Source organism: Magallana gigas, chromosome 7 (genome assembly GCF_963853765.1).
Source record: "Magallana gigas chromosome 7, xbMagGiga1.1, whole genome shotgun sequence".
Classification (NCBI taxonomy): Eukaryota; Metazoa; Mollusca; class Bivalvia; order Ostreida; family Ostreidae; genus Magallana; species Magallana gigas.
Window position 1 is genome coordinate 47,321,176 of NC_088859.1, and position 22,168 is coordinate 47,343,343.

The 22,168-nt window shown below is 32.5% G+C and overlaps 1 protein-coding gene across 1 annotated transcript in view; it reads left to right on the forward strand.

Moving 5' to 3' along the window:
* The window catches only part of LOC105346939 (protocadherin Fat 4), a 41,073-nt gene extending 22,463 nt beyond the window's left edge, over positions 1-18,610 (forward strand). The window contains exons 16-28 of the mRNA XM_066066160.1: positions 382-487; positions 653-907; positions 1,230-1,372; positions 1,593-1,761; positions 2,236-2,397; positions 3,947-4,110; positions 4,522-4,719; positions 5,068-5,156; positions 5,596-5,679; positions 6,702-6,770; positions 6,865-7,083; positions 7,345-7,491; positions 17,937-18,610. Coding sequence (XP_065922232.1) covers positions 382-487; positions 653-907; positions 1,230-1,372; positions 1,593-1,761; positions 2,236-2,397; positions 3,947-4,110; positions 4,522-4,719; positions 5,068-5,156; positions 5,596-5,679; positions 6,702-6,770; positions 6,865-7,083; positions 7,345-7,491; positions 17,937-18,000 — 1,869 coding nt within the window. The 3' untranslated portion in view covers positions 18,001-18,610. The remainder of the gene's footprint in view (positions 1-381; positions 488-652; positions 908-1,229; positions 1,373-1,592; positions 1,762-2,235; positions 2,398-3,946; positions 4,111-4,521; positions 4,720-5,067; positions 5,157-5,595; positions 5,680-6,701; positions 6,771-6,864; positions 7,084-7,344; positions 7,492-17,936) is intronic.
* Positions 18,611-22,168: the final 3,558 nt, after the last annotated feature.

A 22,168-nucleotide genomic window follows, 5' to 3' on the forward strand; every position in this document is an offset into this window, starting at 1 on the left:
TGTGACCAACCCTTTTTATTTTAAAAAAATCCTTGAGTTTTAACGGGTTAATCATCCATTTCAGGGATAACATCTCCTCACAAACAATGTCCACTTTTATTGTACATTCTTGTTTCCGGCAATCAATAATTTTGAGGTCAAGTATTACATACTTTGGTCAGAAAAGACTATTGTCCAGATAATATTTTGATAAACCTTTGTTGGAATTTTGACAAACTTGTTACACCTATGTTCTCAGTATTGAAGAAATTATTGCTTTTAATAAGTTCTTTTTTATTCAGTATCTTGTAAAAATTTCAATATTGCCATAGAAATGAGGGACTGATTAATGTATTTTTAAAATTCTTCTTGTATCCATGATAATTTAATATCTTTTGCCAGATTATTGCTAATGTGAGCGCAGAAGATTTGGACTTTGGGCTGAATGGTGAAGTTGTCTACATGATAGAATTGGAAGAACACAGTCCATTCCAGATTGATTCTCGCAGTGAGAGTCTGATACTTTTAGCTTTATTCTGATTGACAAAAATAATTGTTATATGCAAGACCTGCATTACATTTATAATTATAGTTTTTATCATATTACTTAAAAAAGAAACTCTTTTCTTTTAACTATTATCATTATACGGGGGATTTTTTGAAATCGTTACAGATGGTACAGTATTTTGTATCAATCCACTGGATTTTGAAAACAAGTCTGTCTACAATGTGACAATCATAGCTGTAGACCTAGGATCCCCACCCCTAAATGCCACTACTAACTTGATTGTTCAAGTGATAGATAAACCTGAAAACAAACCTGCATTTAATCAAAGTTTGTACGAAGTAGCTGCACGAACCACTGACAGAAATGGCTGTCATCTGCTGACATTACAGGCGGGGGAGATTGTCCGCTACAATATTACAGGTCAGGGTGACAAGAATCAACGTCAATGTTAGAGCTCTCCATAGTATCAAATCTAATGTTAAGGTCATAACATAATAGTCACAGTCATAGTCTTTCAATCAATGTATTTGGTAATTGTGAGATGCAAATCCAACTTAACGAAGTTGTTTATTCAATTTCTAGATATTGTATACCAATTTATAACATTCATTACCTCAAAGTGATGTTCAAAAGACTTGAAAGCAAATCCATAAATACTGAATTTTTTAAAACTGTAAATATTAGTTTTTTAATTTATTTTGATTTATATGTGATAAAATGTATATGATTTCAAATATCGTAGACGGAAATCAAGAAAAGAGATTCAAATTGGACAGTGACACTGGAGTGATCACAATCCATCGCATGTTGGGGTTTGGTCACTCTGAGTATTTGTTGGCGGTGGAGGCTATGGACACTAGTTCAAACTTAACAGCAACAACCAAGGTATGCCAAATTCAGACGGCCAGTAAGAGAAGCAAACTTAAAATATTTTATGGAAATGGCCTAGAACAGTTACAAGTGTTAATACTTTTCAACCTGTTATCATTGAATGGAAATAAACAATGAAATATGTGTACCGTTTATACTGTCCAAGAGGGTTGAGTTGTATTAAAGTACAATACAGTGAGCCAAACTTTTTTTTCTACTTTTTTGTTTTTCACAGATTCTGGTCCATGTGGTTGACTTCAACACACAAAGAAACAATTCATCTGTTCCTCCCGTCGTAAGGACTTTGACGGAGAATCTCAACGGAACAACAAAAGTGGTTGACTTGTCCACAATTGCTCATGGAGATGGTTTGGAGTATTCCATCGAAAGTATCACTCCAAACAGTATGTTCTTTAATGTGTTTTGTTATGGTAATTTAGTGCATTAGCATGAGATCTTTTCAAAAGTTGTTTTGTGGCTTTTCTTGAAGCTTCATCATACTGTTCAAGAAAATGGTTTAACCAGTCGTTAGGATGAAGTGAGCATTTACCGTGTCAAACACGGGATTAAAATTGATTCTTTTAGTTCATAATCATATATTTATTGACTTGACAAAATGGCTACATAAGAGCTATATATTGTGCTGCTAGACAATACATTTGTCTATAGTTAAATTTGGCATCGACAGTTATATACCTAAGATGCCACAATTTACCATTTTGAATTTTGTGTTATAAAGCGTATGATCACATAGTCCTTAAATCTGGAGTTAAAATTCAAATAATAAGAGGATTTTTCAATGATTTCATAACAAGAATAGATTGAAAAAATATTTCTCATATTCATTATATCTGAACAAATATTGTTTTTTCTTCTAGAGTCGGGTATATCTTCCTATTTTTATATCAATGGAACCATTCTGTATTGTAACCATCCCCTGGATAGAGAACAAACAGATCATATTGTACTTGTAATACAATCAAAAGAAAAGCCAATTACACCAATGAACAGAGTCAAACGGAGCAGCCTTCAAAACACAGGTAAAAATCACTTCATTATTTAAAAATATATCATTTTTAGTATCTCATTAATAGTTCCAGTCCCTGGGGTAAAAGAAAACAAGAGTCTGTAAACGTAGCCTATGATGACACTACGAATCAAATTTTAAAATTTATTTAATAATTACCGGCCGCCATAAGGTGGTCGGTTATATGATGTGGAAGTTAAAAGTGGCTGTGCATTTTTGTAGAGCTATTAATAAGTCTTGTTCAGCCAAATTCTACCAGCACATCTTTACTTAAAAAAGCTTGAGGGTGAACGAAACCAATTATCAAATAAATTCTTAAAAAAGATAATTATAATCAAATGTATCGGTAAACTATTGTGTTTCTTTGAATTTTTACCATTAAAAACCATTAGGTTGGTGTACATACTTTTGTCTACATTATTTTAGTTTAGAAAAACAAATGGTTCGCGGTCGTTCTTTTGACGCTTATATCAATTTTGTTCTTGTTCCTTTTGACATTTAAGACGTACTTTTGGGCACTATCAATCGATATGAAAATAAAGCAAATTTGTCAATAATTCATTATTAAATCGTATATTTATTTTACTGAAAATTATATAAATATAAGTTATCATTCTTTGAATATGATGAGGTGAATATTACGGTCGATGTGATCAGGACTAACAAAATTCTCTAAGACTTTAGTTTATTTGATTACACCCAACCATAAGAATCACCCTATAATACTCAAAGAATGGTTCCTTATTCTTTAAATCATACTATTGCTAATGTAATACCATGTAAAGGTCATGTAACAATAGACTTCACAATTAAGATAAGATTAAGACAAATATCAGTTACATTCACAATGAAACATAAAGACCAATTGGCAATATACCTTTTCATTTTTTATTTATTGTTTGTTTGTTTTGATAATTCAACATCTGGTTGTTATAAACTACTTCAATGTGTAGGTTACAGTTAGTGTCTGCCTCTGCTTATGCAACAAGTAACCACAAACATACCATGCACAATGAAACTCAAATTGGCAGGTAAAAATTATTAAATATCTTGAAAAAAATATAAATGGACGACATTTGCATCCACAGATAACAACACGTTTCTTTATAAAAGGGGTGGGGGCTTTTTTGTATTTTGAGAACTCTTCATTGTGCAATATAAGTAAAATGATTAGATGGTGACATGGACTTCTAGTAGAAGCTTGACACTTCACCATACATATACATTACGAAAACGAGGTTCACATGATGTTTGAAAACTTAGACGTACCATTACGCAAACGTGTTGTAAAAAGGGAAAAGAGTCATTTCCAAGTTCAAGATATCAATTTCAAAAAGGATTGATACCTCGTTCACTGACGAGACCAAATCTCACTAAATCGTTATAAAAATCAGTAGTTTAGTGAAAAATTCCATTAATTATATAATTTGGATCCAGAACAGTCAAGCATTTACGAATTTGTTTGATTTGTATAGTCTTGTACAATTACATGTTCTTTTTTATTTTAGTACGTAAATTTGTTTTTTTGAAGTAATTTTATGTTTATGATGGTTGTCTCAAAGATACAATTACATTGGAGTTGGAAGTACTTGATGTCAATGACAATCCACCATGCTTCCGGACTGACCTCAAACAGCCTCCTTGTTTCTCCAGTTCCTCAGAAGACTCCCTTGTGTTTGGAGTTCCTATAAGCGCTAGGCCAGGAGATTTTATCGGTGTTATAGAGGTACAGTACTGTTTTCTTCTTGAAAGACTTGTTAAAAATAAAATCAATAAAACGCGTTAAACCTCAGTATGTAGACTTTGTGTGTAATAGTGCTTTACAAAAAGTGAAAATGCAGTCAGATTTGTTGGTGTTTGTTGATATTTGACCTTTCATAGTTGTTAACATCAAAAAGTAGTACTAAAGTATTTATTGCATTTTATCCACTGGTCGGAATAATGTGCTCTTGATATATGTCTACAGTATGTATTATTAAAATACATTTTATGAAAACACAATTCATCGAATTTTTGCATGTATACAACTATTTCATCCATATACATTTGTTAGTGTATAAAATTAAGCATATTATATTAAGTGGTCGCCATATCTATAGTAAAATGCATCCCTGATCTCTCCCTCTACTGTTATCAGGCTTCTGATCCGGACTCCAGCAGTGCTGGTCAAGTGAGGTATAATATCACAGATGGAGATGCAAGTACGTTCTATATAAACCCTAAATCTGGTCAGATATGGCTACGAAGGACTGTATATCAGGACCGGCGTGACAACTATACACTCACTGTGTCTGCAAGTGATCAAGACAAAAACGAGGACACGGCCAGAATCACAGTTAGTATAGTTTATCTCAAACTAGTAAATATACGATATTACATACCTCAAAATATTATAAACCTCATACTTGATGCAGTAAATTGTATTAAAACAAAGGCTATTATACATATCTCAAACTAGTGATGTATACACAGTGTTACAGAACTAAAACATGACCTTAGAATATTTTATACCTGGAACCAGTTATAAGTACCCTGTAAAGGCACACCACAGACAATTGTATATCCCAAACTAATTATTTATTCACAATACTTCAGCCATCAGACGTATACTGTCTTAAACTAGTGCATGAAAAGATACTAAGTGTTAGAGACCACGCCGTATTGTTAACTTTCCTCTGTACAGGTGTTGGTAGTTCCCAGCTCTGGATCCATGATTCTGACCGTACCTGGCATGACTGACCAGATCGAGACAGAGAAGCAGGAATGGATACAGTACGTACTGCTTGTCTGCACATAAACACTCACTCAGGAAACAAATGTCACTCTCTGCACATTGTTTGTAAACTTTGTTAAGTAAATCATTGTTGCAGCAAAAACGCTTACGTCGAGTTAAGCTTTATTTCCTTTAGTCTTAAAATATTTAGTTAAACTAATCAATAGTTTATTTCTCTTACTAAAGCTATGTTTTGCTGTAACTTATATTTGAAACGATTTTGTTTGATTATTCTGGCAGCAATCTTGATATAAGCAAGCGGGATGCAAGTATTGATGCTTACTTATACCATAAATAAAACTCTTGATCTTTCTAAGTATTAAAATAATTTTTTTCCTCAGCAATGTTGAAATATTTTGTTAAAACTTTCATTTTGATTCCTGAGGCCAATAAAACATGTAAAGTACTTACAGCAAATGAGATTATAATTCATTTCAGGAAATTAGGAAAACTTACTGGGTACAAATTTGGGTTTGAAGGGTCGACGCCACACAGAGAAGGCAACCAAATAGACCTATGCAGGTATTTGTATGTAAAGTGGGAAAATTGTTTTTTGACGACTTGCTTTTTCTAAAGATATTTTAAAATGCAGTGTTATCGTTTTTGTAAAAACATTGTACCAAATATATCCACCAATTGACTGGTTTTGTTATTAGATTTAGACTAGGTCTATTAGATTATTCCAATTTAGCTTTCCTCGTCTCTTTGTCATCAAGAGTCTGTTAATCAGTTCGTCAAATCGGTTTAAAAAGAAAAATATTTTATGTTCTATTGGAAAACAAATTATCAAATAATGACCGTACAGCTTCAAATGGGAAGTAATACATGTAATATGAAAGAAAACATTTCGACGTACGGGTATATCTACGTTTTAACCACAGTGGTTCTAGAGTATTTTAACCAACAACGTGGCTACGTTTGTAGAGCACATTAATCTATGTGTTGGTGCGAATGGGTTCAGTGCATAACTTTGAGACCCAAGTCTTGAAATGCAGGTACCCTCAAGTAGTGGATCTTTCAAATGAGATCTTGTCTATATAGCAGGTGGTAGCATAATCAAGATCCTCACAGGCTAATTACCCTTTGTGCAAAACAAACGTTTTAAATGGAGTTTTCAACCATCATCTGGTGACAATTATTGATGATAAAAAAATTTAGAGTAGACCTTACATAACAATCTAAAAAGTTTGCCAATGTTCACCATAGTTTTGTATATGTACTTGATTTAAGTGATTTTTTTCTTAAATTTGTGCAGTCACTATTATGTGAATAGAGAACGTCTCACATAAACATATTAGTAGTATTATCATTAAAAAACCGTTGTAAGTGATTTACTTTCCACATTGATTGTAGCTGGATACTAATTGACTTGGAAAGTTGGACAATTTGCAATTGACATATAATTATAGAAAATCTATTTCACTAAAATAAATCTAAGTTGAATTAAATTAGCAAATTAGCAAAACATTTTGTGTCTAGTTCTGATGTTTATATGTATAAATTGATACCTTAAGTTTTCCCTTGCATTTCTTTTTGTTTTATAGGACAGATGTATTGTTTCATTGCATTGACCCCAAAACAAATTCTCTGGTTCCTACGAACTTTGTTAAAAAGTAAGTTTTAAACTTGGTTTGAAATAGTTTTGTCGAGAGAAATATGTAAACTATTTTTTTCGAATTATCATATAAAATTATCTTGAATTTTCAGATTTATAACAAATCATTCTAAAGAAATAACTGCCATCTTCTGTCAGTATTTGAATGCCTCCTCTCAGTGTCAGGGGTGTGGTGACGTCACTTTCAAACAGATACCTCCTAACCACCTAACCAAGATGTCCATCGCAGAGATTGCATTGATCGTCATTGGTGCTGTCTTGCTGGTGGAAATGGCAGTTCTAATAGCCATGCTTCTAGCCACACCCTCAAGGTCTCTATAACCCTCCTCTCCCTCCTCATTATCGTCATTGTCAGTCTTGAAGTTTGCTCTTAATGCTAGAGTTAGCAATCTTTTATAAAGTTTCATTATCGTGTACAAATGTAAATGTTTTTGTGATCTTAATTCACAGTTTAATATATGTTGAAGATGTAATAAGATTTTTTTTATTTTGAAAATAGAATTATTAAAAGTATTTTAGAACTTATATTGTGATGCTGTCTTAAAGTTCATTTAAAGATTAATATTATACAGTAAAAAAGAAGAAATTGAAAAGCAGGAAACCGGCGATGCTGACATGCGGGAGCTTCAGAGTATGCAAACTTCCAGTTTTAGTAGGGCAACAGGAAATGGAGTGATAAATCCAATGTTTGTCAAACAGGGAGAGGACCAAACACCTCAGTAAGTCAACCCACTCTTCCTACACATGCCCTCTGTGGTGTGGCTACAGCCAGGGACCATTACAGTAACAGCACAACACAATTGCCACTTCATAGGACCACTTTGGTTCATATAGATAGCGATACACTGGTACATCTGGCACTGTTACAACGCACTTGGAAAAATTACATTCTTTGAAACCAAGTCAACGCACTTTAAAAAAAAAAAAAAATTTCAAGTGCTTTGTTTTCCTCGATATTAACGCACTTTAAAAATAATATTCATGGTTCGATCGAAATACCCGGTAATTCATACTTTTTTATACAATAATGATTGTGTAACTTTTTTAAGACCAATGGAATGTATTTAAAAAACAAGGCAATGCATTATCAGATTAGTTGATAAACAGTTCCTCAACTAGAATGTTTTTTTTTCTTTTCTTGTAAGCTTATATAGTTTGACAATTGACATACAAAGAACAACTCGGGAGATTTGAATTTTCCAAATATGACATAAACTGCATCGCTTAACAACTGTCTTTTGTGTATGCAGCAAATGTACTTCTTATCTGGTACACTGGGCTACGTCAGAAATAGAAATGGTTTATTTATATTGATAATTGAGATTAATATACAACATATTTCGAGTGGCTTCAATTGCATATGCTTATAAACAAACATGATGTGAAAATAGGTTACGTTAGATTAGTTTATCAAAAACAATATGGCCGTTTAGAACATCGATGCAAGAAAAAATATTATTAAATGTTGATGTACTTACAGAACACACTTTGATTTTTTTTCAAAGTGTGTTAACTTGGTTCCAAATTTAATGCGCTTTGAATTTTTTAAAGTGCGTAATTTTTATCAAAGTGCGTTGCCACATGCACACTGCCTTTCTCGGCCATAAAACTACTTTCTGTCTTTCTCTTAACCTTGTTCTTTATTGAACTATCTTAATTTGTACTTCAGCTACTTCATGCAATGGTGTTCAACAGTTGTTTCCTCTAAATATGAATATTTTGCTTTTTGATTGACTATTCTACTTGAGTCTCAAACATTCAAATCATTTGTCCAACAAATAACATTGTGGATCTTGTCCTTCATGCCATGTTCAATATCTGTTATGAATTTCCATCTGTATCGCTAAGACAAAATGTATTCTGGCCTATAAAATTGATTTTTTAACCTATTGTATCTTGTTTAAAACAAAAAATAAATTATATGAAATTATAGTTTTTTGAACTTTTTAATTACATGAACGTTACCACGTCAAACAATGTCAATGACAATGTCAAACAAATATGGTCAAAACTGTGTACGATTATGCAATTAGATATTGTATTGAAACATATAATTATTGGTTTCTACTTCCAAAATATTTCTAAGGTACAATTCTTTAAAAACATTATATCTTTTGTCGCTTATAGAATTTATAAATTGAAGATGTTGTGTAGATTTGAGAAGAAAAATGAAAACTATCAAAGTCTAAGATAGTACGTGAAGATTTATTTGATAAAAGATATGCATTACATAACAATGTTCATAAAATCATCTCAATAAATGTATTATGATTACTTTCATATAGCCTAGACACCTTATGGTCTGCCTATGTGTACATGTGCCACACCCGGTGACTATATGACGGACTGTATGTATATTTGCTTGTCTGTCGGGTTAGTAAGGGTATTACATGTACATTGACTGAATGTATTTAACTATTGCAAATATCGCTTAATTTGTACTTTAAAAAAAGATATATACCAAATTTTACTGAATTTATGCACAGATGTTCTTTTGTACGCATTTATTTCATACGTTAACATTATCAGTTAGGTTTATGCAACTCTGAAGTGTATCGACGTTAACATCTTTATTTCATTAGCAATAAGAAATTATCAACCAGAATAAAATATATTTTATTTGGTTATGTAATATGTTACTTTTTATACAATTTATAAGAAAAAAGACTTTTTGAAAATAATTCTTTAAAAAACTATGTACATTTATTTGCAGAATTAATATGAAATGTAAGGAATTAAAGATAATGTCTGTAAGCTACATGTAACTATTGTGTTTTAAGTTTTTGTAGACCTTGTTTGTGTTTATAAATAAAAGATAAAAACAAAAGAAAACAAATCTTTATTATTTTTTTCTATTCCGAGTTGTGTCTTGCAATATTTTAACAATCATATTCATTGCTTCATATTACAAGCTGGTCTTTTTTTTTTTAAAATCAATAAATATATAGCTGAACTTTTATCTGTGACATTGAAAGAGTTTAAAGTCTGACTGATTTTATATCAAGCTTCATATTACATCATTAATAGATTGATGTATAACGAATAGCTGGTGCTTGCCTGATAGCAATACACATAATTACTTTTAAGGGCTTAGCTTTTTTATTAATTTTTACGAAATCCTGATTATAAAAAAGATAGCAAAGTGTTGTAAAACATTCATAGATAAATCTGCTGCCCTGAAATCTGCGGCTTCAGAAATTGGTGTTAGGGTCATGGCTCCAAATTTTCGCAGTGCAAGGACCCAAGTAAACTCAGAGCAGCTCCCACTGCTGTTTGTTTTCTAACTTTCACAACATCTTCTTCTGTATCATGGATAAAGTAGTCAGCTGTAGGCTTGCACTCTGCAATATGTTGACACAATTCACTGCACATATCTTCAGACCACTTCCTAAATGTCGATCATCAGTTATTGCACTTTCTACTACAGTTATTGCCAAGATCAAAGAGATGCCGCGGACATTATTCTCCAATATACCACGAACGTCATCAGTAAATTATCAGATCAGAAATACCTATTTTTCTCGCACTGATCATGAAAGTACAACTTCAAACCGTAAAAAGTTTTAAAACCATGTCAATTTCACGTGTTAGTTCCAGTCAAAACGATGTGTATTGCCTCAAATGTTTATCTTTAAGAGATCAATGCGGCTGTTCCTAGGACCTCCCCAGCACATTTTCACTGCGTGTTTTTACATGGAATATATAACGTGTAGTAGTAATAATCGTATTAAATTGTCCTTAAAATTTTAGGAATGTAACTCAAAGATATTTTATAAATAAGTGAAGAGTAATAAATATCCGAAGAAAAATTTTGTCGTCTGCATGTGATTTCTTAGATCGATATTCATGTAAACATTACTAACAAAAACGTTGGGGTTACACGGAACAGCCGTCAAAATGACCTAGATCGTCTCTCTATAGAAGAAACGATCTGTAGAAATACTGGGCTGTTAGTAGGATAGAAATAAAGTTCTTGTTTTCGTGAATGTTGCAGGATAACCTCCTCGGTCTCGAAATGTTGTTTGAAATATAAAAGCCTCGGCTAACGCCTCGGCTTTTATATTTCTAAACAACATTTCTCGACCTCGGAGGTTATTCTGCAACATTCACGATAACTCGTACTTTATTTCTTAAGTTGATGACCATATTTTGTGACCTAGCTTGTCAACCATGCTAGGAAACAGTCACTTCTTTCTACTGATGTATTCAATAACAATTTGCGATTTTGCTTTCATTTCAACTAAATTAAAAAAAGTTAAACTTTTTTTTTACAATGCAATAATTTATACTTTATATAGACATGTAGTCTCCTCATCGTGTCTCTTTCTATTTACCCTGTTCACATTACTTTTGCATAGTTAATTGAAGAAAATAACAAAAACATAATTTACATTAAGGGCGGTTGTGTATTAAGCAAATGGAATTGATATCGCATAATTGTTTATAGAAAAAAATTTAAATTAGAAAATCTTTGCATCTTTCATTATCCTATGTTAAATTAACAGTATCTATATATATTAAGACTTTAAAGAAACCTCGTTCTTCTAAATAGGTAATGCGTTTTCTACTGATAGCACTTTTTAGACACAATTATGAAACAGAGTAAACTATTATTAAGGACCAATGAATCCTAAACGTTCGATTTCCATATAAAACACCGAAGATCATCGATACATGTCAATATATTCACTTAACTTTATCCAATCCAGGAATTAGTGAAACTTATCTGTCTTTTATTTTATTTTATTTTTTTTTTATAATAAATGTATAGTAGTAAGCATTGCGGAAAAAAATCTTTACTTGCGCCCGCAAAAAATTGTTTTGGGTGGGTGTGCTTGTTTTTTGTTTGCTTATCTGTTGATTTGTTTTTGTGTTTTTTAACGAATCATTTCATTATTTTTATTTACATCGTTCTGCAGTCAGCAAAGGTACATCAATTATCGCTATTGTTGATCAGAACGTCGCATAGAAGGAACAGCCAGTATTTTTATAAATGCATTTTTATGGCGTCAAGCGAAGGTAAAAAACCATTTAGAGATCGTAATACCGGAAGTTGATTAATTCTAAGGAGCCGAACAACTCATGCTATCAATAAATCTGCGTAAATGAGTGCAAAGATTTCTTTTGTATTTAAAGAATAAAAGAGCATACTTCAATTATAGCAGAACTGTAGTATATCTACTACCAAGAGTAATTTTAAACCATCTACTTCATTTTTAATCTGTGAATGTAAACAACGTAAATGGATGCTTTCTTATTTGTACGTGTAATTTGGACACATGTGATTTTTAATTCAATTATTAACTAAGAGACAGAGTTTTATCAGCAATATACAATAAATTGAATAAAATATAATCATACATTTAATACTAATTAATCATATTTGAATAGAAAAAAATATTTACAATTTTTTTTAACTCCTAATATTCTTCTAACTTAAGATTTTTAAGTAACATTCAAAACTTTTTAGGAATTCAGTGAGTCAATTTGTAATGAATTATAATTTAATAAAATATGTATTTAAAACATGTTCATTCATTTGAAAGTAGTCGACGAATGTATTTGTGCTTATACACCCCTGCGAATGTTATTGTCATTTGAATTTTAGACCACGTGTTTTTATTTGACCCTTTCAGTTTCGTAGTAAAAATCGTGCCTCGTGTTTGTAGCCTATTTCATAGAATCTACAGTAGGGACTTGTAATCAAATATCAAATCTAAAAGTTTATTGATTTTAAACTTTATCTCTATTAATTGTTGGATAAAATGTATTCTAGAAATAAATGTGACAATAAAAAGCAATAGTTTTTTCCGCTGTTGCAACATTTAACATGCTTAGCAGAGATCCCCCTTAAGGGTTTTTTTTTTTCGATCCGCGCCTGACCTAGTAATAGCGTCAATAGTGAAACAGAATATACTATTTTATGCAGAATGTTTCTTGAAAATGTCTTGATATACTTAGTTCATATGTACGGAAGCCCGTTGGTGCCACGTAGGAAAAATATTTTATCTGGCGGCCGCCAGATAATTATTTGGCGGCTGCCACTTATTATCTGTTGCATGTTGACATCTTTATCTTGCATGTCAACATATTTATCTTGCATGTCAACATAATTAAGAGAAAAATAACTTGCACACAGGAGGCAGAGATATGCCACAATATACTTGGAATAATCTTATTGTAAAAAAGAAATATTTCTAACGTTAGATGCCTGTGTTTGTTATCGGTATACAAATGTTAACTTTGTTCGGTGATTCAACAGTTTGAGAGTTTTCGGAGTTTCCATTAACCTTGTATAATAGATACCGTCCGACTTATAGATTTTCCCTTTGATCACAAAATAAATAAATATAACGATTTCAATTATATACCTAAATATAGTTGTTTAGATTTTCCCGGTTAGTTGTAGTTTTTTTTAAATTTTTCTTGGGGTCTTATTTCACATAATATACCGTTGTGTCAATTTTCTACAATTATGAAGAACAGTCCCGGTCGGGATTTAGCAAAATTATGACAAAGTATCAGGCAATTACAAAAATCCGAACTTTAGCATACTACATGGAGATTGAAACAACTTATTCAAACTCATAATTTTTGGAACATAATGGAGGAAAACGTGAACAATTACAAATTCAAACTTTCAAGACCCTGCCTTTCAGTACTCTCAGTACTTTGATTTACCCAGGGGGACTGTGGCCGATCACGGTCTTTTTATTGTACTGCCTTTCATGTTATTTGGAATAAGAGTTTAACAACACAGTCATAGATGGATCTGCTCTCGTGATAATATTGCATGTACTAGCTAGCTGTCGTGGTCAATAAAGCTAACTGTAATCTGCGTTGGTAAATTCTTATACCAAAATTAAAACATATAGAAGGCAGTGCGTTCCTTTACTTATGTACATGTTATACAAAAAAATCCTCTCAAGTTAAGGTTTTTTAATGTTAAGATTTCCTGAACGGGTGTTTAGTTCAGTTTTAAAAGTTCAGTCGCCACATAATTTTCTGGCGGCCGCCACATAATTTTCTTGCGGTCGCCAATAAAACCTGGCTTCCTGATGCGCGCGCATGTTTTAATGGGAGCTTTTAGGGACTTGTGGATACACTCTAATTTATTAGTTTTATTAATTATTTCTGAAACTTGACATTAAATATCAATTGCAGAGCTTATGGTTTTGAAAAACTGGTTGAGTTGAATGTATAAAAGACTTTGTTGTTAGAATCTAGAATGTATTTTATATTACTTTGTGCCTTGTATTATACATGTATGTTGTAAAACATGGTATTTTAGAGTTGATTCTAAACTTTTAAAACTGAACTAAACACCCGTTCAGGAAATCTTAACATTAAAAAACCTTAACTTGAGAGGAATTTGTTGTATAACATGTACATAAGAAAAGGAACGCACTGCCTTCTATATGTTTTAATTTTGGTATAAGAATTTACCAACGCAGATTAAAGTTAGCTTTATTGACCACGACAGCTAGCTAGTACATGCAATATTATCACGAGAGCAGATCCATCTATGACTGTGTTGTTAAACTCTTATTCCAAATAACATGAAAGGCAGTACAATAAAAAGACCGTGATCGGCCACAGTCCCCCTGGGTAAATCAAAGTACTGAGAGTACTGAAAGGCAGGGTCTTGAAAGTTTGAATTTGTAATTGTTCACGTTTTCCTCCATTATGTTCCAAAAATTATGAGTTTGAATAAGTTGTTTCAATCTCCATGTAGTATGCTAAAGTTCGGATTTTTGTAATTGCCTGATACTTTGTCATAATTTTGCTAAATCCCGACCGGGACTGTTCTTCATAATTGTAGAAAATTGACACAACGGTATATTATGTGAAATAAGACCCCAAGAAAAATTAAAAAAAACTACAACTAACCGGGAAAATCAAAACAACTATATTTAGGTATATAATTGAAATCGTTATATTTATTTATTTTGTGATCAAAGGGAAAATCTATAAGTCGGACGGTATCTATTATACAGGGTTTATGGAAACTCCGAAAACTCTCAAACTGTTGAATCACCGAACAAAGTTAACATTTGTATACCGATAACAAACACAGGCATCTAACGTTAGAAATATTTCTTTTTTACAATAAGATTATTCCAAGTATATTGTGGCATATCTCTGCCTCCTGTGTGCAAGTTATTTTTCTCTTAATTATGTTGACATGCAAGATAAATATGTTGACATGCAAGATAAAGATGTCAACATGCAACATAACTATGTTGACATACAAGAAAACTGCAATCAAATAAGAGTTATAAAAAATCTCAAATATCGTCAACATGTGACATCCAAGATGCTAGATACGCTACCTACTGATGTCATCATGCAACTTATTTATGTTAACATGCAACTTCTTTATGTCGACATGCAACTTATTTATGTCAACATGCAATTTAGTTATGTTAAGATGCAAGATGAATATGTTGACATGCAACATATTTATGTCAACATGCAACTTAGTTATGTTGACATGCAACTTGTAAGTTGCATGTCGACATATTTATCACGCATGTAAACATAACTAAGTTGCATGTTGACATATTCATCTCGCATGTCGACATAAATAAGTTGCATATCGACATATTTTTTTTATTGTACTGCCTTTCATGTTATTTGGAATAAGAGTTTAACAACACAGTCATAGATGGATCTGCTCTCGTGATAATATTGCATGTACTAGCTAGCTGTCGTGGTCAATAAAGCTGACTTTAATCTGCGTTGGTAAATTCTTATACCAAAATTAAAACATAACATATAGAAGGCAATGCGTTCCTTTACTTATACATGTTTACATAACATTCCTCTCAAGTTAAAGTTTATTAACGTTAAGATTTCCTGAACGGGTGTTTAGTTCAGTTTTAAAAGTTCAGAATCAACTCTTAAATACCATGTGTTACAACAAACATGTATATTACAAGGCACAAAGTATTATAAAAATCATTCTAGATTCTAACAAAGTCTTCTATATATTCAACTTAACCAGATTTTCAAAACCATAAGCTCTGCAATTGATATTTAATGTCAAGTTTCAGAAATAATTAATAAAACTAATAAATTAGAGTGTATCCACAACTCCCTAAAAAGCTCCCATTAAAACATGCGCGCGCATCAGGAAGTCAGGTTTTATCTGGCGGGCGCCAGATAATTATGTGGCGGCCCCCAGAAAATTAAGTGGCGGCCGCCAAATAATTATCTGGCGCCCGCCAGATAAAATATTTTTCTTAGTGGCACCAACGGGCTTCCGTACTTATGCAAAACAGATACCCATTATTTTTTTTAAAAACATGGTATTGCATACAACAAGCATCAAACATGGCTATGATTTTTTTTAAGAAACCCAATGTTTATATTTTCAACCACTCTACACGTGGTTCAACACGAACGATAACTCTATTCTGAATATCATCGTTTAATTTGAATAACTGCTAGATGGTGAAAAAAATATCTTGAAAGATTTTTATGTTTTAACATAAATCAAAGTAGGATATGATATGAAAAACGTCCAGAACTTACGTATTTTGAAAATATTATCCGAACACATATATTTCCGCTCGAAATTTCACAGGAACTGAACAAACATCGGTGAAGTCTCGTGAACTTTCATTCGAGAACCTCTGGATTTATTATATACTTAACAACGATAAAGAAAACATTCCGAACACATTCGCAGGGGTGTTATATTTATTTTTAAAAATTAAGTATATTTGATACCAATTACTTAATGAATGGTCAATAACCAAATTGGAATGATTTCTGAAAATGAAAAAAAAAATCAAAATAGAGTAAATGCAGAAAAAATGACCAAAACTGGCAAGATCATGATTCGGATTTGTATGAATACAATTAGATTTCTTTAAAAGAAATTAAAAAAAATAGTTAGACAGAAGATGTAAATATTGAAAAAATTACACTTTTTCTCCTATATTTCTATAGAAATCCGATAGTGTTCAATAAGTCCCTATCTCCAAAGTGCATACCGTTTTAATATTCTCGTATAAAGGTTCCTTGAACGTTTTAAAACAGTCTCTTACCACAAGTCTTAGTACAAAAAGTGACAATGTTTATCAAAATACATAACACAAGAAATTATGTGCACTTTTTTAAAAACATTTTATTAAAATGCTGATGTAGACTATGCGATTTGTATGAATGATATGAGTAATTCTTAATCTATATCGAAAGTAGGGACTAGATAGAGTGACGTCAGACATCCAATTAGGTGATCCATCTAAAGAGGAATTCACTGTTTCTTCTACGCAACGCACTGATCAACAATAAATTACGCTCTTCTTCTTACAATTTTTCCTTTAATACGCTGATCAATAGAAAAATTATTCAATTCATTTCTTAAATCTTATAATACTAAGATATACAATTTTTAAAGTTTTTGAATGAGAAAAGAAAAACCTTTACTTACATCTATTAGACAAAGAAAAAGGGTGGTAATAATATAGGTAAATGAGCAATAAAGAGTAATGAGAATACATGTATAATTATGATATTTACATTGTAAACATGTATATACATATACACAATATTACAGATTTATATTTCAATTTTTAGGAACTGTCAAAGTTTATGTATATATGTTGATAGTGGTAATAAAGAACCTCAACACAATTCTGAGTGTTACATTGATAACAATTATGTTTAATACATGCAATCCTTTCAAGATTTGATTTATATATTTGGTTTGAATCCTTTTTTAATTTCTTTATAATTCAGGTTTTTTTTCTTTATCAAAAATTAAGATTCTTCCACAGACATTGATAAATGTTAATTTTTTAGAATGCGCAAGTCAATGAAAATAAAGGTTCTTGCCGGACTCGAACCCAATTCTTTGGGGTCGGTAGTTATATGACAAACCCTCGTAACTACGAAGTAATACACTTGAATCAATACACAGTTTAGCTAAAACAATATGTTGAATTTGCAATGTTGTATCGCACTTCCAAAAAAAGTACAGGTCACGGGGTTTGAAGGAATCTTAAAGATGTTAAATAGTATTTCTTTAAAAAATTTCTGCAGAAAGTTCTTTCATCATTGCAGATATTAAATGTACATATGTCATATGTAGCATTTTTATACTTGTACGGTAATTGAAATGCCTGTAATTAACGACTTTTTAATATATTTTTAGATTAAGTTCTACACCTGATTGCTGTGCTCTCAAAGAACATCACAACAGGACAGATACAGGATAAAGAAGGAACATGCAGACTTCATCAAGAGAAGACACCGTATGGATGTTTATGGTGACAGCATGATGTGTAGGATGTGTTCACTTGTGTGAAACAAAATCCACAAGGGATTTGATTTGCAACAGCCATGAGAAAACAACAAAAACACAAAAGAAATTATCAAAGAAGAGTGTTAAGAGTCCTTTTTCAGTAACACTGCCCATTCCAAGCACCTCTACGAGTCCTGGTAACTGTGTAATCTGCAAATAAAACCAGGGCCAAAGATAGTTCTAATTCCTGAAAACACTCATGAAAATGTATTAATCCAAAAATAAACATTTGTTCCACATGGTTTTAGATGCTGTCCTGAGCATACATTGTATTTCTGACGGGAGCTCTGTTTTTCTCAACATTTGGGCATTGCATTTGCTAAAACAAACCAGTTCTGTCTCCAGTGTGAACAGGACCGCCATTGTTGGAGTTTTAAGACAAACCAGGGAGGTAGCAATACAAAATCAGAACAAGAAACTGAATTTTGATGATCCACATGGAATGGAAAGTGAAAATTACTACAATCTAACAGGTATTACAAATAATCAGTTTGATGAACGGATCACGTATTTGCTGGAGACCAACTTAATATCATCCGAGGAAAGAAGAACTAAACCATGTGCAGCATTATTGTTGACGAATCTTAGATCTGGTTTAAGTAATCAACTACTTGGAACCTTATTTTGCATTAATAAATGGCAGGTATGGCCATGTTATGTTAAGTGAAAAAACATTTACAAAGATTTCTTTGCACATGTAAAGTAAAAACCACATATGAAATATGAAGGATAAAAGTACCAAATCTCGAAGTTTTGGCCAGTTTTGTCCAATGAAATATATCTAGAATGCCCCCGGTCTCTCCAAAAACATTAAACAAGCTCTTGACCTCGTCTTCAAATTGCTGTCGAATTGAATATAAGTATTGGGATTACTTTTCCCCTAATTAAATATAGAATTTCAAAAAATGTTTTATTTTCTACATAAATCCTTTAAAGTCGTAAAATACGTAAGTAATAGGAAATGTTGTATTTAGCTGCATAAAGGTCAAATATGATGTGTTATACATTACAGGTTTGGGTATCGAGCTGATATAATAATATTTCTCTTTTGAATTTAACCATAGATATATATAATGGGTTCTATCACGTAAGGACGCCTTGGCCCAGTCTTGTACAGAATGTTTAACCTCTGACATAAATTAACAACTCCCTGGATGATTGTCAATGTGTATGTTTATTTGCGTTTGGTAAAAGACTGAAATATAAAGAAAAGATTCAATGAAACACTGAATTTCATACAAATTAAATTTCATTAATGTTATTAAGTGATACTTGGTATAAAGTTAGCAAAACTAACACTATACATTATAAGCTTATGACACTTACGGGCTTCCATGGAAATAAAATTTTGCAGCATAACACTTAGAAATAAAGTTAACCACAAATATAAGCTCAAAGCCATCAAATTTAGCAAATCATTCACAGAAAGTTGTTCAAATGAAAACAAGCCTATGTTTACATTTGTTGCACACGACAACACTCCAATATGAAAACTTCAATTATTACACATAAAACTAATTATAGCTACTAAAGAAGGTATGGACATATCAAAATCATCTTTTTAAGGAATAATAAACAAGTTTTAGTCATAATTTACTCTGTAGTAGGCTAAACTTTACAAAAAACACAGAGCGCGGTGTTCAACCGCATAAACAAACTGGCCTTCGTATGACAATATTACCGAAAAATACAAAAGAGTTCTAAAATGAAAAATCAATAATTAAAGAAAGATAACTCTTACTCTAACAATGCACAGACCAATCCCCGCTTGATGACAACGTCATCACTACATATTTACATTTCTTATGTATACATAATAACATGGTAGCAGTTGAACAAAATCAGCGGTTGGACGGGTGTACAAGGTAGCTTGTCCATCTCTTAATCTTCTCAAGGCGTTGATAAAAGCTGAAGAACTCAGCTCTTCCAATACCTCTATGTGAACTGCATGAATTGTAAGGCACGTGAAGATCAATGCCCATCTTTTGCTGCACGCTTGACCTCCACGTGTCTTCCTAGTTAAAACTTGCCATTGGCAAAAACAATCTACACCAACATTGGTAAATGGCGTACCGGTTCCAGTCTGTCTGATGAAAGGTGAGCCATATTTTGATTACCGAGGTTTCCTATAGGTTCCCGACATTTAACGCATTTGTAGATTGCAGAGGACATTAATGACTTTGCTCCTGTTATCCGGACCCCTGTTGAACGAATGGATCCTTCTGTGATGTGTCGACGCTGGTGTTTTATCTGCTCGTGATAATGACGGACAATAAGCTTTGCAATATAATGACGTCCAGAAATTAGGATAGGATGCTTCTCTGCTTCTGTCAAACGTGAGTGTCTCAGTCTACCTCCTACTCGCAAGAGACCGTCAGCACCAATTAAGGGAGAGAGTTTGGACTTTAATAGACATTTCCCCGCTTGGAGACACTGAATTTCATTCCGATAGGCTTCTTGTTGAACTTCAACAAGCAGATGTTTCTGAGCTGCTTGAAAGGCATCTACTGTCTTCCACTTGGAACATGCATGCCATTCTGAACAATCCGCGCCATTAACAGATTGAGCTATGTGTTGTAGGTGAGCAATAGTTTCAACTATGTTTTGCCAGCTTGAGTTCCAAGCTGATCATGAAATGGATCCCTCACGCTAATTTTTAAGACAACTACCTCAGCTCTAACTTCTTTGTGCTCATCTGGGTTCTGTAACGCATGCGTTTCCTGTGTAGAAACATGTTCGTCTAGAAGAAAGGCTGGTCCTACTAACCAAGGATTGTGTAACCAGACAGCCGTTTTGCCATTTTCTAAAATTATATGTAGTCGAAAAAAGTGATGAACAATAATTTGCAATACGGAATCTAATCATCTATTATTTGATATCATCAGTTTGGAATTTTGGGTTGAAATATTGAAATTGGAGTTAATATGTTCAGCACTTCGATAGCCTATACTTAACATTAAATTATAATGAATGCTTCATTATTTTTGTCAAGCGGAACGTTGGCTATGCACATGATTCAGAGGATATAAGCATCAGAGCTGATGTCATTATAGTTTAAATATATAGAAATCATGTTCAGTGTGAAGTGTTGATTTTTTATAATGATAATATAATTTTTATTATGGTAACACTTGGGCAGAACTAATCTGAATTATTTTTCTCTTTTTGTGAATGATGATATATAAGCTTATGTAGAAAGAGTGAGATAATCGGGGCGTTTTGGAGATGTTGGAAACTGCTTTTCAGGCAGATAGATTGAGATTCGAATTTGTAAGACTTTGAAAGTTTTTGAATTTGATAATATTTCAGAATTTTATTAACGACATAGACACATATACACTATGGGATCCTATTAACCTAAAATATCCAGATATAGGACACATTAAGATTCCTGGTAATTTAAAAGATATAAAGGTTTTACCTATGAACACACTATGGCGGAATTGCCAGTAGTTAGTAATTTACAACATATGGAAAAATCACCTTGGGTGGGAAGTATTTGGTTTTATTTATTATGGGGTAGTGACCGAAATAAGGCAGTTCTGGCAGAGACTGTTCTCATCGTGTGAATCCTGGGAAGCGAAACTCTAAAGAGACTGTTGAAATGAAATTCTTGGTGAATTATACTCCGGCCCCTGAGAAACCCAGACGAATTGGAAAACTAGGAGCTCCTACCAATGTTCGCAGCACTGGATCGATAACCGCAGAATAAGCGCGCCAGATGATCGAAGAGGGGAGGAACTCTGATTTACCATGGCATGAATGTTACGGATTGGACCCGGAATGGGTCGTAAATTCCTAGAAGAAAAGTCTAAGAAATAGAGGAACGCAGCAGGTGTTCCGCGAGATGTCACCTCGCCATCCGCGCCGTAAGTGTAAATTTACAAAATAATCAAATATTGTGTATTTGATGAGTCTTTAAAATAATGTGAATAGTGTGAAGTTTTATATTTTTGAAATTAATTCTGGAGGATTGTGAAATTTGATTGGAATTCATGGACTATAAATTACGTAGACATAATCCCGATCAATCCCGTAAAAGCGTTATACGATCACCAATTCGCCTTACTTAAACTTGATGT